A 16,112-nucleotide genomic window follows, 5' to 3' on the forward strand; every position below is an offset into this window, starting at 1 on the left:
AAATCTTTGCTCCACCCAAGCCACTGCCACCTATCGATCTATACTTCCTTTTGGCAGGCCACCGTCAGAAGCTATACTTGTCAGTTGTCACGTACTCCTAATGTTTTGTCACGTACTCCCAATGTACTGCTCGATGATGTGCATCACCGCAACAACAATAGAGAAGAGGTGAAGGCCCCTGTGCATTGAACGTACGGGGAGCATATTTGTTATAGTAATGCAATAGATTAAAATATTATAGTAGCCATATGCTCTATTTAAATCTCCTGAAAATAAAGATGGAGATAAAAATTAAGTGTTTAACGTAAAACGATGTGGTAATAATTTATGATTAATCGAGTTTTAATTATTACAAATTTGAAAATGGATTAATCTAATATTTTAGAACAACTTTCACATAGAAAATTTTTACACGAAACATACCGTTTATCAGTTTGAAAAACATGCTACAAAAATCCAAAATTTTATCTTCCCTCGAACCGGGCCTATGTTGTACTAATTGGTACGAGTAAACGATCATCATCGAACAGAATGACTGATCAATTTGGTCGGTGACATTTCAGTGTTTAGTCATTCAGATAGCGTAGATTTTTTTCATTGTTTACTCATTCAGATTTATCATTTATAGAGTATTATGACGAGAGTAAAAAAGTAGGGAGCACGCTAGTGAAGAGAAATGACCTGCACTTGCGCACTTGACAGTTGACACACTTGACACATGCGCCACGCGCGCACGCACCATCTCGACTCATCAAAAAGCCAAAAAGGCCAACCCAATCCATCGGTACGGCCGCTACCCTTCAAAACCCGCCCCTGCTTTTTTTCCCATCTCCCACCGCACCACGCGAAAAGCCACCGCGGCCGGCGAGTGATGCTGCACGCCGCCGCCGACGAAGCCGCTCAATCCTTCTAGAAGCTTCGGGAGGGATGGACCCCGCCGCGCCCCTCCTCGCTCTCTCCAAGGCCATCTCCTCCTCCTCCCGCTCCAAGCCCTCCCTCCTCGCCTCCCCGCACCACTTCCTCCTCTCCCGCGGCCGCGGCAGCGGCGCGTGCGGGTGCCTCCCTCCGGCGCCGCCCCCGCCCCGCCGCACTCCCTTCGCGGCCTCCTCCGCCTCGGCGTCAGCGGCGCGGCGCCTCGCCGTACCCGGCGATCTCCTGCTCCTCTCGCTCGCGCGCCTCGCGCTCCGTGGCCCGGCCCCGCGCGCGGAGGCGCGCCGATGGTTCGCGAGCCTCTCGGCGGCGTCGAACGGTCCACCGCGCGGCGGTGGAGGCGGGGGAGGCGGTGATGGGGGCGGTGGAGGGGGAGGCGGCGGCGGGTGGAAGCGCCCGCGAGCTTCGCAGGGAACGGCGGTGGCGGAGGAAGCCTCCGGGCAGGAGGCTGACGTCATAATCCTTGATGTTGGGGTATGCCAATTCTATCTGATAGAAGTGCACTAATTGACGATGGATGAATTGCACATGACCTGTTCTATCTCGATGCTCAAGTAAAACTTAGGTGCATAGTTTCATATTTGGGAATGATCAATGTATGGTGCTAGCTTTGTCACTATAATTCTGCAAATATCCGTACCAAAGTTGCACTACATTCTTCTTAAACTGTCACTAGAATAATGTTTGTTCTGAAGTGCTAGTGGTTGCCAGCTTTACCACAAAAATCCATAGCCACACCAACATTTAGTTGTTTTGTTGGTTGTTTGCAGGGGATGTCGTGTGGTGGATGTGCAGCAAGTGTCAAGCGCATTTTGGAGAGTGAGGTGAAATAAGTTAAATCAGCTTGCCTCTGCTTCACATGTAAAACTTTTGGCACGGTGTTACTAGCTTGCTAATTGTGTTTGTAAGCCTGTATGCGCGTTGTTTTTTAGCCCCAAGTGCGGTCTGCAAATGTTAATCTTGCCACTGAGATGGCAGTCGTGTGGGCGGTGCCAGAAGATGAAGATGCGAAAAACTGGAAGCTGCAGTTGGGTGAGAAGCTTGCCAACCAGTTGACAACATGTGGTTACAAATCCAACCTTCGAGGTATACATTGTTATAATTTATGCCATAATTGTTGTTGTTCACATTGTATATATACTTACGTACAAATGAGATGATGTATTTCTCTGCTTCTGCTTTCTTTAGTTTAAATCTGAAACTCCTCTCCCCAAAATAAATAAATAAATAAATGCATCGCCATTATTTTCAGTCTAATGCAAATGACTATTGCACCTGCAGACTCTTCAAAAGCAAGTTCACAGACGGTTTTTGAAAGAAAGATGGATGAAAAACTTCAACAACTGAAACAAAGTGGTAAAATTAAATTTCTGAAACAAGTAACCATAAATCTTGTGAGCTTTCTACAAGTTTGAGTTTTTTTTTTATGATGACAAAGTGGCAGTTTTATTTTTACAACTTATTGATTTCTCTTCTAGGTCGAGAACTTGCTGTATCTTGGGCATTATGTGCTGTTTGCCTGCTTGGGCACATTTCTCACCTCTTTGGAGTTAATGCACCATTGATGCACCTGCTGCATTCCACTGGGTTTCATTTGTCTCTCTCAATATTTACATTTATTGGTCCTGGTCGAAGATTAATTCTTGACGGATTAAATAGTCTATTCAAGGGGTCTCCCAATATGAATACATTGGTCGGTTTGGGTGCTCTTTCATCCTTTGCAGTCAGCTCAATTGCAGCCTTCGTTCCAAAGCTGGTAGCTCCTACTCTCTTATTGAAAGGCATCTTATGTCACGTGCTTGCATACATTATATCCATACACATAAAAAAAGAATGGTTGTTTTTTCTACTTCAACAGTATATCCTTTGAGAAAAATCACAAATGTTCCAATTCATTCTGCATCTGCTCTATTTTACGCACGTTAGTTTAATCTAGGTATATGTGATGCATTGTCATAATAGTTTGTTTTACGGTTTAAGTTTCTTGCAGGGGTGGAAGACATTTTTTGAGGAGCCGGTTATGTTAGTAGCTTTTGTTCTTCTTGGGAAGAACCTTGAGCAGAGGGCGAAGCTAAAAGCTACTAGTGATATGACTGGATTGCTCAATATTCTTCCATCAAAAGCACGCCTAATGGTGGACAATGATCCTGAGCAATCATCATTTACTGAGGTCCCATGCGATACCCTTTCTGTTGGAGACTATATTGTAGTGCTGCCTGGGGTGAGTTTTGCACACATACTAATTCAAATCTTAGTTCTGCCTATGTCACGATGTGCAATTTTAACGGTGATAATTTCAGTTTTTCTGTTATATGTGATTGCTACTTTGCTAGTAGTTTCCTTGTATGCTAACAGTAAAAATTCAGGTGAATTTCAGCAGAAGTAATCAATTATAAACTTGTTATATGATGAAATCCATTATGGTTAGCTTTTGTATGGTCCTATGCTATGCTTAGAGTGTAACCATTGCTTAATGATGCGCTGTCTAGGATCGTGTTCCAGCAGACGGTGTTGTCAAATCTGGACGGAGTACAGTTGATGAATCAAGTTTGACAGGTGAACCTATGCCTGTAACAAAGATAGCAGGGGTCAGTTTCTGTGACCACGTTATAATTCCTTAATGTGGATATATCAGCCACATCTAGCTAAGCATTAGTATCTATCGTGTGCGCTGCATAATAATGTTTCCTTGCTTCCTCTTTTTTAGACAGAAGTATCAGCAGGAAGCATTAACTTAAATGGTAAAATCACTGTTGAAGTTAGAAGACCTGGTGGTGAGACTGCCATGTCTGACATACTCCGTTTAGTGGAAGAAGCACAGACGAGGGAGGCCCCAGTTCAACGATTAGCTGACAAGGTATTGCCATCTTTGCATGTGGAAGTTGAGAGTGGCTCTAGCAAAACTAGTAACTTAGAGTTAGTGTCTTATTTAATTCTGAATTATGCTTCTACTGTGCTATCTATCACAATTCTGCACACATTCGTAAAACCATGGAGATAACTCCATGTAGATAATGTCCATTAACTTTCCACATGGATCCTCTTTGCGAAGTGGATAATAATTATGGAATATGGGCCATCAACTCCACATTTTTTTTATTTTTAATAGGTAAGATCCAAATAACCAGCTTTTAGTTATTTTAAGTGTATTAGTTAAGTAGGCTATGATCCTTTTTTCACTTACTACTTAGGATGCACGTTCAAATTATGACTTGGTTCAGACATTCAGTGCGATACCCAATGCATCAAGTTCTTGATCAATGAAGATATGGATTGATTCCATTATCTATTAGCTTATTAGTGTCTGTTATTTCTTGTGAGATTTATGTTCTCCTGTACTGTATCCTGAGAATCCATTGTGGACCAATAATGATATTTTTTTGGTGTTTTCCAGTGGATAGGTTTATGATTATCAGAGTTCAGTGCACCATATGATGCATCAGATACTCTTATGTTTTTTTTTCAAACACGCAGGAGAGCTGTGTGCCATTCCATTAAGAAGAATAATTACAAAGGGGAGATTAGGGGTTAAAACCCCTTTTCGACCCCCAAACACACCTCACGCACACATCTTGGGGAACTAAAAACAAATGCACCACAAATAAAAAGACCACCAACAATCATTCCACACAGATTAACCATCCAGGGATCAACCTAGGAAACAACTCACGGAGTGCTGTGCTGCCGGCGAGGCACCAAAGAGCACTCTCGTTAGCAAAACCATGTAGCATAACAGGGACACTTGGTTGTGCAAGACATATTTAATCATAACCTTTTTTTTTGTTTGCTCACCACAGGTTGCTGGGAACTTTACATATGGAGTTATGGCTCTTTCTGCTGCTACTTATACATTCTGGAGTATTTTTGGTTCACAACTTGTACCTGCTGCTATCCAGCATGGAAGTGCAATGGCTTTGGCATTGCAACTTTCTTGTAGCGTTCTGGTATGATACGAGGAACAAATGATTATCACTTCAACTCGGACAATTTCATATGAATGAAGGCTAAAGATTTTTCTAAAGCTAGTATATGGATAAATTCAAATAGTATTGTCAAAACGAGGTTGTATTGAAGAAAAAAACAATCTGTAGTGCCAAATGCAGCTATTTTGTGTGAATTTTTATACTTTGCATGACGAAAGGTTGTTTTATACAGTAGGTATTATTTGTGATTCTTTTAAGGATTCAGTATTAAGTTTCTTGTAAATCAAAATAAGATCAAGGGTAGAGTTGGATGAATCATGCCTTTGTTTTCATTAGCATCGAGAAATTCTAGTAGAATAGATGGGTATCAGGATAGGAACAGCTGTTAGAAGGCCCAACAAATATACTTCTGTTTTGAATGTTAAATTATAATTTTCATTTATGTTATCTGATTATCCTTTGTTTTTAAGGTGCCATAATTTTCACTTAAGAGAAAAATTGTTTCATGTATAATTTTGTAAGCATGAACCCTACCTCAAAATTGCTACTAATTTGATTTTCATTTGCAGGTAATTGCTTGCCCATGTGCCCTTGGGCTCGCCACACCCACTGCTGTGCTGGTATGCAACAAGATATGACCTTTTGCCTGAGTAAATAGTCCATCCATAATTATTTGGATATATGTTTCCAGGTCGGGACTTCATTAGGTGCAACAAGAGGACTCCTTTTGCGTGGTGGGGATATTTTAGAGAAATTCTCAGAAGTTGATGCCATTGTGTTTGACAAGACTGGAACTTTAACAATTGGGAAACCTGTAGTGACTAAAGTAATAGCTTCTCACAGAGAGGGAGATGAAAATACAAAGTTAAGTGTTCTTATGTACTTTAATTTATGTATTGTGTTCAATGCTTCAATCACTTGAATAAAGTTTTAAAGTTTCAGTAGGTTTTAAATTTTTTGTTTCCCATTTGATTAAAATTCTCTGCAAAGCATACCAGTGATTCTGGTAGTGAGATTTATTTATGAGATATTTCTGTTGATAAAACATTTTTCGTTCATCAGGGATTCCTGTAACAATGAATGGACTGGTGAGATTCTGAGTTTGGCAGCAGGTGTAGAATCAAATACAACCCACCCGCTTGGAAAAGCCATCATGGAAGCTGCTCAGGCTGCCAATTGCCTCTATCTGCAGGTAGTCGCAGCAAAAGTATACTATATACCTGAGCTAAAATGATCTGAAACATGAATTACAAAAGTTCGTCTAGTTAAAATTTGCGTACCTTCTGTTTTTATGAAATGGGTTCGTCTAATTAGTATTTCTGTTGCACAACACTACTATTTCCCATCGAAGTTTCAAATTTTACTGTTCTATGTGTTCATTCTTTGCCAATCTATGCATTTACAGGCAAAAGATGGATCCTTCATGGAAGAACCTGGGTCTGGTGCTGTGGCGACCATTGGCGAGAAACAGGTTTCAGTTGGAACACTTGATTGGATCAGGAGGTACAAATGAATTATTTATTGTGCAGTTGTGATGAATATGCCTTGTCCTTCTGATAGAAAATTTACAAACTTCAGTTCTCTACTCTTCACGCTATCTGTTATGTCTTAAGTCTACTATTTTCTTAGTTCTAGCAATACTTAATGATGTACTAAATATGATCACTGAGGGACTCTGCTCACTACCTAATTGTTTCAGGCATGGAGTTCTTCACAATCCATTTGCTGATGGAGAAAATTTTGGTCAGTCTGTTGCATATGTAGCTGTGGATGGTACTCTAGCTGGACTTATTTGTTTTGAGGATAAGCTGAGAGAAGATTCTCATCAAATTATTGATATCCTATCTAAGCAAGGGATTAGTGTGTATATGTTGTCTGGGGACAAGAAAAGTGCTGCTATGAATGTAGCTTCACTTGTTGGTATCCAGGCAGACAAGGTAATATCGATTGTTTTTTGCACTGCTGACGTGGCAATTTCATTCATGTGAATGCATCATTTATCCAGTTTTCTCCAGTAAAGCAGAAAATGTTCCACAATACGTATTACATGAAAAAATTTTACAGGAATGAACATGTTAAGTGTCCCTAGCTATATTTTTTGCTGCCATTTGGAACCATGTACATGACTTTGTAATCTTAGAAGACATCACTGATGTCTGATGATATGGTTCTCTATCAATTTTTGAGACGACTAAATGCTTCAGAAGTTTTACCTGCTAGTATTATTTACCTGAGAACATGACTTTGTTGCTCATTAAATTATCCCATCATGTAGCTTTATAAGTAGGAACTATTTCATATTTATCTTGACTTTTGATTATGGACTGTTCAATTTCACGTAGGATACAGTTGAAAATGTATCCTTTTTTTTTTTTGCCAGAAGCAAGGCCCCTCCTTCCCCTTTCATTAAATGGAAAAGACAATTCATAGATAACAGAGTGCAGATCAATCTGAGACCTCCACAAGCGATCCTTGGTTGTAAAATATGAAAGAGCGGCATATATGCCAATCATGGGACAATGTGTGGCAGTAGGCTTTTGAATATTTGAACATAGAAATATATCTTAATGAAATCAATTGAATAACGAAAAGGAAGCACAGTAATATATCTCGAATATTCATTCATTATGATTTGTTATGTTTTATTTATTTTGTGTATGCAACTGAATGTGAATCAGGTCATTGCTGAAGTTAAACCACATGAGAAGAAGAGTTTCATATCTGAACTTCAAAAAGAGCACAAGCTAGTTGCCATGGTCGGTGATGGCATCAATGATGCTGCAGCACTAGCTTCAGCTGATGTTGGCATTGCTATGGGTGGAGGTGTTGGTGCGGCTAGTGATGTGTCTTCAGTTGTGCTTATGGGCAATAGATTATCTCAGGTAATCTCATATGCAACAATTTGAAATTTGCGAATTCTTAAGCATGAAAAATCCACTGTTTTGTATTCTTGGTATTGCTGCCAGACTCAATTAACTTTTACTTTTTGTATGCCGATTTAATCTCTTCTTTTCCTGAAAAAAAATTCGAGTCTTCTTGTCATGCAGCTTGTTGATGCTTTAGAGTTGAGTAAAGAGACCATGAGGACAGTGAAGCAAAATCTTTGGTGGGCTTTTCTGTACAACATTGTATGGTTCCCTTTCTTACTTTGTCTTCTCTTCTCCACGGAACAATATGCATTCAGCAATATGTACAAATTGTGTGGCCTAGATAGGTTATCAACTAATCGTGTAGCTGGGCCTGAATTTCGAGAAACTAAAACTTCCGAAGTTATTACTTATTAGGTTGGATCTGTTTTATCCTCTTCTTGCACCACCTCATATAATTGAGTGCTTTGCAGGTTGGACTACCCATCGCTGCTGGGGCATTGCTGCCAGTTACAGGTACGGTGCTGACCCCGTCGATAGCTGGAGCTCTAATGGGTTTTAGTTCTGTCGGCGTAATGGCCAACTCACTGTTCTTGAGAATGAGGTTGAGTTCAAGGCAGCAACCAATCCATAAGCCACAGGCGACCATTTCTGATGTATTACCCAACGCAGCCGAGTCAGAGAAAAGTTATCCATCAAAATGGAGTGCCTAGCTGACATCCATTTCTTCATGACCGGCTGACCTGCTTTGCCTTAAAGAGTTCATAGCAGTAACACGCGTCGCAGAGAAAACACAGTAATTTGGCCCGGAACTGGATGTCGTGATAGGTAGTCCTGTCTCGGAGATCAGATGCAGTCATAAGAACAAAAGAATAATCAGATAAAGCACAGGGTTAGGAGAGTTCAGCTGCCGCGTGTTGGTGTTTTTTTTTTCTTTGAAAAGAGTATTGAGTATGCTAGTATACAGGTACAGGCCGATACTTCACACACGAGGGCAACATCCTCTCCGATATGTGGTACTTCTTTCATGCATAGTATTTGCTATGCTGTAACGTTTTTCCTCTGATAAAAAACACTATTGACGAGTGAAATGACGGTCCGCGTACCAGAACTCATGTGGTGGCGTCTCTTAGATACTGTGTAGAGTCGATACTCTTCTGAATTCATTCTCAATTGTTAACCATGGTGATTCGCACAGTTGCACTCATTGTGGTAATCAGATTAAGAGAGAATCGTGCAATTTGTTAAGCTACTGAATTCTCACCTTTTGGCACTTATCTATGTGGTATATATATATTTCAGTAATCCATCGAATAGTGCCTTGTATGGTTACCTACTTACCTGGCTCCCTGCTCCCTTGTTTGGTTACCTACTTACCTGGCTCCCTGCTCTTGTTCTATTGTGTGATCTGCTATGATAGGTTAGAATGTGATATCCCCAACTCACCTTTAATTTGGTGTTTGAATAATATAGGAGTTTGAATAGTTAATTTTTACTTTTCATGATAAACTGGCATTTAGCTTAAGTTGTGCGTGATGAATCTTTACTCCGGAGATCGTCTCACAGACAATGCGCACAACTGATCCTTATTACGATACCATGTTTCTTCAGCTGCACACCGTTGTCACAATTAAACGTTCAGGACTCGTTCAAGCCAATGCACCATGACCGTAAACATTGGAAAGGAAGTCTGGCCTCCTGCAGCGTTCCTGGGATCTTTGATAGAATTGAGAGTAAGATGAAGGCATTACCACGATAGAATTCAGAGTAAGATGAAGGCATTACCAGCTCCTGACTTTGTAGTTCTATCCAGCAAACTTGTCAGCCACACAACTATCTAGCGTCAAGACTACTCAAACAAATGTGCAAGGCATTGAAGAAAGGCACTGGTAAATGTCAAATCTCTATTCATCTGTAAGTAAAGAAGAGGTCAGCAGCACATGTCCACAAAACAATGCCTGCACATCTTGTTGCTCAACACTCAACAGCATGGCCAGAGAAGAACCGCAGTCAAACCTTTGACAAGAGAGGAAAAAATATGTGGAGTAAGTCCATAGAAGAGTAAGGCCACTGTTGTGCAAGAATATTCTTACCAATCATGAGATCCATATGGAACTTCATGATTTTCTTTGTAACCTTTTGAACAAAAACAATTCAAGGAACTCTGTCAGCAGTGAACAACATCAGTGTGTCAATACCAAGATCTGCCCATAATCAGCATCAGCGCCATCACCACAATCATCAGCTGCACCATCGCGGGCATCACACCAACAACAAAGACTAATAGCTAGAACATCATCCATCATGGGCGATCCCGTGCAATATCATTCTACTAGAAAACAGCAACCCGTCTCACGAACAGATAACTAGAAAATGACAAATGTTTTAACACAAGTTAATACGACAGTATCAAAATAAGGCACAATAGAGGTGAAAATACAAACCGACAACATAATTCTGACAGTACCAGGAAATACAATCTAGAAACCACGAAGAACTAGCAACCTTGAATCTGCTTCGGTGCTACTCCCATGCTCAGCCAAACTTTTCTAGTCCAATTTGAAGACTCTTCTTAAGCATCACTGGATCAACAAACTTTATTCCTGAAAGAAAATTTTAGTCTCCAGAAGTTAAATGGCTACGTAACACATGCAGAGGCAGAACAATACAATATAACCAGCTGTTAAGTCTGAAACTTACCTTGTCATCACTACCTGGGCTACGGGAGCCAGCACGCTGTGGTGATGGTGAAACACTGCGTGAAGGAGGTGAACCTTTTCCATTTGTCTCTTTTTCAGGACTTCCATTGCGAGCAGGGCTCCTGCGTGGTGTTGATCCCTTGAGAGGAGGGCTAGCGCTGTGCCGAGTAGGCGATGCACTAACAGACGATACCAAATTAGCTGCAGACAAAAATCAAAGAACCAAGTAATATATTATCATGAAGCTGTGAAGCACCTATGAAATGAGCGGCTCCGACTCCTGCTTCTGCTCCTGCTTCTGCTTTTGCTCCTGCTCTTACTCCTGCTCCTGCTTTTGCTCCTGCTCTTGCTCTTGCTCTTGCTCTTGCTCCTACGCTTATCATCATCTCTTCCTCTACGACGGTTCTTGTAGTCTGGGCTTAAGCTTCGGCTTCGGCTTCGGCTTCTGCTTCTGCTTCTGCTTCTGCTGTGACGACGATGATCCCTATCCCTGTCACGGCCATGCCTTTCTCTGCTTCTGCTGCGACTTCGGCCCCTGCGTTCTCTATCTCTGTGGTCATCTCTGTGCCTGATTGAAACAATAAATACCATAAATCCCATGGGCTACTAAAATTTTACTGAAATCAGATCAAATAAAATCACTCTTAGATAGTTATACTATACTAAGTTGCCCTGCAATAATAAATGTCGCATCACCAAGCAAACGAGTTTTTTTAGAGAAGGGGCAGATGTCCATATTTCATAATGCAAATAGGACCCTGTCCAGAGCTCTAGACCACTGAAGCCAACATGGAAATATTTGGGAAGGAAATTTATTTATTTTTTTTTAGAAAAACAAGTTCCCTATATGCAAAAGTAAAGTAAAAGGAAATAAGGTATGCACCTTCGCCTTGGGCTACGGCTTCTTGACCTGTCCCGTGATTTCTCAACCTCTTCTATGATCCTTCCTTTTCGTCTACAGAGATTGGAAGAACATAAACAAAATTAAAGATATGACTTCATTTACATAAGTAGAGGATAATAACAAAACAAATGTTTCTTAAAGTTCAACACAAATGAAAACAAGAATGAACAAAAGGTGATGTTCCATAACTACATTGCTAAAAAGTCCATGCATATCTGAGTGAGGCATCAGAGCCCACCAGATGTGCCTCACATCTATTCTTCACTTCACAATCACAGCCACCATCCCTATAGCACATGCAAATCACAGATGTACTAACTAGGTCCACTCTATGAAATTTTGTTAAAAACTCAAACAAAAACATACAAGTTACATATCATTAAACCAAAACAATGTTCCTCTCTCTCTCAAAAAAAAAAATGTTGTGTTCCACTCCCCATGAACTTGGTTGCAAGCATCTGGCTAATTGATCTGCTTCAGATTAATGCATTCACTAATTTAAAGAGAGAAGCAGACTCCCACTCCCTTTTACTTGTAGGATCCTCTTGAACATAATGTCTTCATGATAATATCCAAAAAAAGTTCAGAGTTGCATTGTCTATATCCAGCTATTTTTTAATGAGAAAATTAAACTGGAAAAAAACGGCTGGCCATAACATAGATAGTTAAACTAGGTGATTAACTCCAAACTACAAGCATAAAATTCATTAAGCACCATCAATCCAATCAATATTCCCTATTAACATACAATTCTAACATCCAATGATTGGATACCACTGCTTGACACATTAAAGCAAGATCCATTAACAACACATCAAACAAACAGTACAAATAACATGGTTGCCATGTTCAAACAATAAGAACCTACCCATGCACATATATAACTAGATATTGACATCACAATAGATCGAACGAGGAACCCTACTCACATTGGCTCCGCATTGGGCCCATACTTGGCAAACTGCACCATGATGTTCCTCCCATCCACATTACGCCCTGCACAGCGTAAAAAAAACACCATCAGACTCAATCATCAGAAATTCAGAACGAAACCCAAACACAAAGGAATCAAAAAAAGAAAAAAAGGTTACGCACCATCAAGCCGATCTATAGCCTTCTGCGCCTCTTCAGCGTACTTGTAGCGCACGAACGCGAATCCCCTCGAGTCCCCAGTCCTTAATAGCGGCAACAAAATTTTGAGCAAAAACATCCAGACAAAACAACGAGCAGAACAAACACCCCACCCAAAAAAAGCGGCTCCTCACCTCCGATCCCTCGGGATGAAGACGTCGACGACCTTGCCGTAGCGGTCGAAGAGCGGGAAGAGGTCGTCGGCTGTGGTACCTGCGAGGAGGAAGGCGGCGGAAACGCCGATTAGAAGGTGGGGCGAGCGAGCTAGCGAGCGGAGCGATTCCCGCTAGGGCTAGGGTTTGCTCACGGAAGCTGATGTTGAGGACGAGGAGCGAGAAGGTGTCGCGGATGTCCGGCGGCCCCGACCTCCCGAAGTGCGACATGGCGAGAAACCCCCGCCCGCCGCCGCCGCCGCGTGGGAGACCTAGGGTTTAGGGCTCCGGCGCCGCGCGAGCGGCGGAGTCGAGTCGGGGCGAGGGCGACAGCGAGTGTGTGCAGTGGAGTGGGTGGGGCTCGGACAGTGAGGGAAATCTTATCGACACGCGTTTTTTTTCCTTCTTTTTTTTTGTCTATCCGTACAGGTGGCCCGCTCGAGCAGGCCGACAGTTGGTTGGGCCGTGCGCGCTGTTTCTTGGAAAAAGTACACCGAAGGTCCCTCAACTTGTCATCAAAAGATATAAAACGTACTCGAACCGCAAGGTGCCTTAAATATACAAAACCGGCTTAAATATACAAAACCGGTCACAATATATCCCTCAGTGGTTTTGATTCCGCTTTTGTCCTACGTGGCTGCTGAGTCAGCGTGGGACCCACGTGGGCCCCACATGTCAGCCTCCTCTTTCTTTCCCTCTTCTCTCTCTCACTCTTCTCTGGCTTTGGGCAGGCCGGCGCCGGGGCGAGGCGGGGGAGGAGGTCCGGCGGCCGGCGACGTGGCGGTGGCGGCGGCTGAGACGACGCGGAAATGGCCGCCGGCGGAGAGGGGCTGTTGCCGGCCTCCTTCCCCTTCTCCTCTCTCCCTAGATTTAATCGGCAGCTGGCAGAAGAGGAACAAGATGACGCCGACCTCATCGCCGATCTTCCCTCCTCGCCGACGCCATGGCCACCCCCGCCTTCCTCTTCCTCCACGACGCAGCTCGCCGAAGCTCACCACAGCAGCTCCTCGCCACCGTCGACGTCACGCGCGAGCGTCCTGAGTACCTCTGCTCCCTCGTCCTCTCCAACAAAGTCGAGAACATCACATCGCATGTCTAGAAGATTGGATAGGATTGCAATCTGCAAATAAATCATAAATCCAGCTCGTTCTTCACCGGGCATATTAATTTTTTAGGCTAAATTCTTCAATATAAACATGCGAGCAAATGAAAAATCAAATTAGAAAATCAGAGATCCTGCTCAAACTGCAGCGAGCAAATCAGAGCTCCATGCCCATCTACATCGAGCAAATCATGAAAAGGCAAAAAAAAAAAGAAAAGAAATCACAAATCCATGCTCAAACTACAGCGAACATGGTCTCCGTCCTCGACTACCTTGGCAAGCTCCGCGTCCGCCAGGACGTGCTCCGGACCTACTACGTCGCTACGCACGGGTGCTCCGCCGTCAACGCATCCAGGCCGCCGATGACTCCTCCACGCCTCTGTCCGCTCCGGCCACCACGGCGACGGCACGTCCTTCTCCAGTAGGAAGTGGCGCTACGACGGGTCGTAGTGCTGCATCAGCGCCGAGAGCAGCAAACCCAGCGTGGTGTCCGCCGCCGCCGCCACCGCCGCCACGTCGCCGGCCGCTGGATCTCCTCCCCCGCCTCGCCCGGGCGCCGGCCTGCCCAGAGCTAGAGAAGAGAGAGAGAGAGAAGAGGAAGGGTGAGAAGAGGGGAAAGAAAGAGGAGGCTGACATGTGGGGCCCACGTGGGTCCCATGCTGACTCAGCAATCACGTAGGATAAAACCGGGATCAAAACCGCTGAGAGACCTATTGTGACTGGTTTTGTATAGTTAAGGGATCTTGTATATCTGGTTTTGCGGTTCAAGGACGTTATTGTATCCTGATAACAAGTTCAAGTTGAGGGACCTTCGGTGCACTTTTTCCCTGTTTCTTTAGTTGGGCCTCCTTTGGACGGACTGAGATTACGGCCCATCATCTTATGGTGTAGTATAAACCTGGATATTTAGGGGCAATTTGGCGGAGCAATGTTCGTTGTAGAATTTAGAAAATGAACTACTCTCTCCATCATCCTAAAATAAACCAATCTGATTTTATTTTGAGATGGAAGAAGTAGAAGCCAAAAGATAAATTCTGATCAGCTGCTTCTTACCTGTTGATGAGTTGAATTCTCAACACCAGTTGGAGCTCCAAATTCTCATTAGTTCCTAACTTGTTTCTCAAAATCTAGAGCTTCACAAATAAGCCTTAATATTTTAACTATTCTGGCTATACACGAGGATTAATCAGGCTTGAGACCAATTCAAATGAGACTAGGACGATAAAAGAATTAGGTATAAATGTGCATATGTAAAAGCATGTACAATAGACAACTTTAGCCAGCTATATTGCGTCCATGACTCTGCTGGAAAAACTGGTGATCTAGAAGAGGAAGGAGTGGAAGAAAAGATGGGCATGTGAAAAAAGGTAGATCTCTCTCTCTCGGTGAGAACTCTCCAGGAGAAAAAAAGAGAGTGCTTCTTCCTCGTTCCGTCCGGCCCCTTTCCCCATCAATTCGGACGACATTCACTCGTCGGTGATAGGAAAGAGGGTTTAGGTAGTCAGGTTCTTCCCGTAGTAGGGTCTTTCCCCTTCTTCTTTTTTTTGGTTATTTTGGGTCTGTTGTACAGCACAAGTGGCCGTCTCTGTTGCAATTTCTCTTGTCTTGATGCTGCTACATGGATTCAAGTGACTGGCTTCCATGGATTTATCCTCGACGTCCTCATATAGAAGTGATGAGGATATCCATTGCAGGAGGTCGCGTCGGCTATCATCGTCATCTCCGGCAAGTTATTCATGAGGATGCATGCCTTCTTTGTCACCGAAAACGGGTCTTCAAGGGGTGGCTGAGTTTTATTTGTTTTGTTAAGGAAGCCTCAACCTCCAACTACAGAGGCCCCTTGCGGGTATGCTTCCTGGTGTTCTTTCGTAACTGTTATTGATCTTCTTGCTCCTGTTGTCGTCACGAAAGATTTGGCCTTCATCTTGGTGGAAGAACGAAGGACTTGATTGCTTTTTTGTCTTTAGAAGGCCTTCTTTGCAAATTTCAGATATGTATCTCTTTTTGCCCATCTGTTAAGGGACTCTCTGCAAAACTGCATGTACTTGCAGTTGTCTATCACTATATCCTACTGAGGTGGTGTTTGGATCCAGGGACTAAACTTTATTCCCTGTTACATCGATGTTTAGACATCAATTTAGAGTATTAAATATAGACTATTTATAAAACTAATTGCATAAATGAGAGCTAATTCGCAAGATAATTTTTTTAAGCCTAATTAATCTATAACTAGCACATGTTTACTGTAGCATCACATAGGCTAATCATGTATTAATTAGGCTCAATAGATTCGTCTCGCGAATTAGTCCAGGGTTATGGAATGGGTTTTCTCAGTAGTCTATATTTAATACTTCTAATTAGTGTCCAAATATCCAATGTGTCTGGGACTAAAATTTAGTCCCTG

The 16,112-nt window shown here is 42.7% G+C and overlaps 2 protein-coding genes across 4 annotated transcripts; one reads left to right on the forward strand and one right to left on the reverse strand.

Moving 5' to 3' along the window:
* Positions 1–792: 792 nt before the first annotated feature.
* On the forward strand, positions 793–8,972 carry LOC4345883 (copper-transporting ATPase PAA1, chloroplastic). Of its 2 annotated transcripts, none has more exons than XR_010734351.1 (17): positions 793–1,404; positions 1,701–1,754; positions 1,863–2,016; positions 2,212–2,286; positions 2,409–2,686; positions 2,921–3,151; positions 3,420–3,518; positions 3,638–3,787; positions 4,728–4,874; positions 5,423–5,473; positions 5,545–5,717; positions 5,916–6,045; positions 6,259–6,356; positions 6,553–6,790; positions 7,234–7,735; positions 7,901–7,981; positions 8,194–8,972. XR_010734351.1 is itself a non-coding variant. In XM_015794578.3 (17 exons), exons 1-17 carry the CDS (start codon positions 928–930, stop codon positions 8,431–8,433), a joined length of 2,880 nt encoding a protein of 959 aa, XP_015650064.1. In that variant the 5' UTR covers positions 793–927; the 3' UTR covers positions 8,434–8,972. The 2 variants fall into 2 exon arrangements, 1 of the variants encoding a protein (XP_015650064.1); XM_015794578.3 differs by having other exon boundaries at positions 7,532–7,735.
* Positions 8,973–10,004: 1,032 nt separating this feature from the next.
* Positions 10,005–12,958, reverse strand: LOC4345884 (serine/arginine-rich splicing factor SC35). 2 transcript variants are annotated; one of them, XR_001548266.3, is made up of 9 exons: positions 12,762–12,958; positions 12,589–12,667; positions 12,419–12,498; positions 12,253–12,319; positions 11,303–11,374; positions 10,676–10,987; positions 10,421–10,598; positions 10,188–10,323; positions 10,005–10,086 (listed from the first exon to the last, which is right to left on the reverse strand). XR_001548266.3 is itself a non-coding variant. In XM_015794580.3 (8 exons), exons 1-8 carry the CDS (start codon positions 12,835–12,837, stop codon positions 10,318–10,320), a joined length of 870 nt encoding a protein of 289 aa, XP_015650066.1. In that variant the 5' UTR covers positions 12,838–12,958; the 3' UTR covers positions 10,071–10,317. The 2 variants fall into 2 exon arrangements, 1 of the variants encoding a protein (XP_015650066.1); XM_015794580.3 differs by having other exon boundaries at positions 10,071–10,323.
* Between the last annotated feature and the right edge of the window lie 3,154 nt (positions 12,959–16,112).

Source organism: Oryza sativa, chromosome 8, assembly GCF_034140825.1.
Source record: "Oryza sativa Japonica Group chromosome 8, ASM3414082v1".
Taxonomy (NCBI): domain Eukaryota; kingdom Viridiplantae; phylum Streptophyta; class Magnoliopsida; order Poales; family Poaceae; genus Oryza; species Oryza sativa.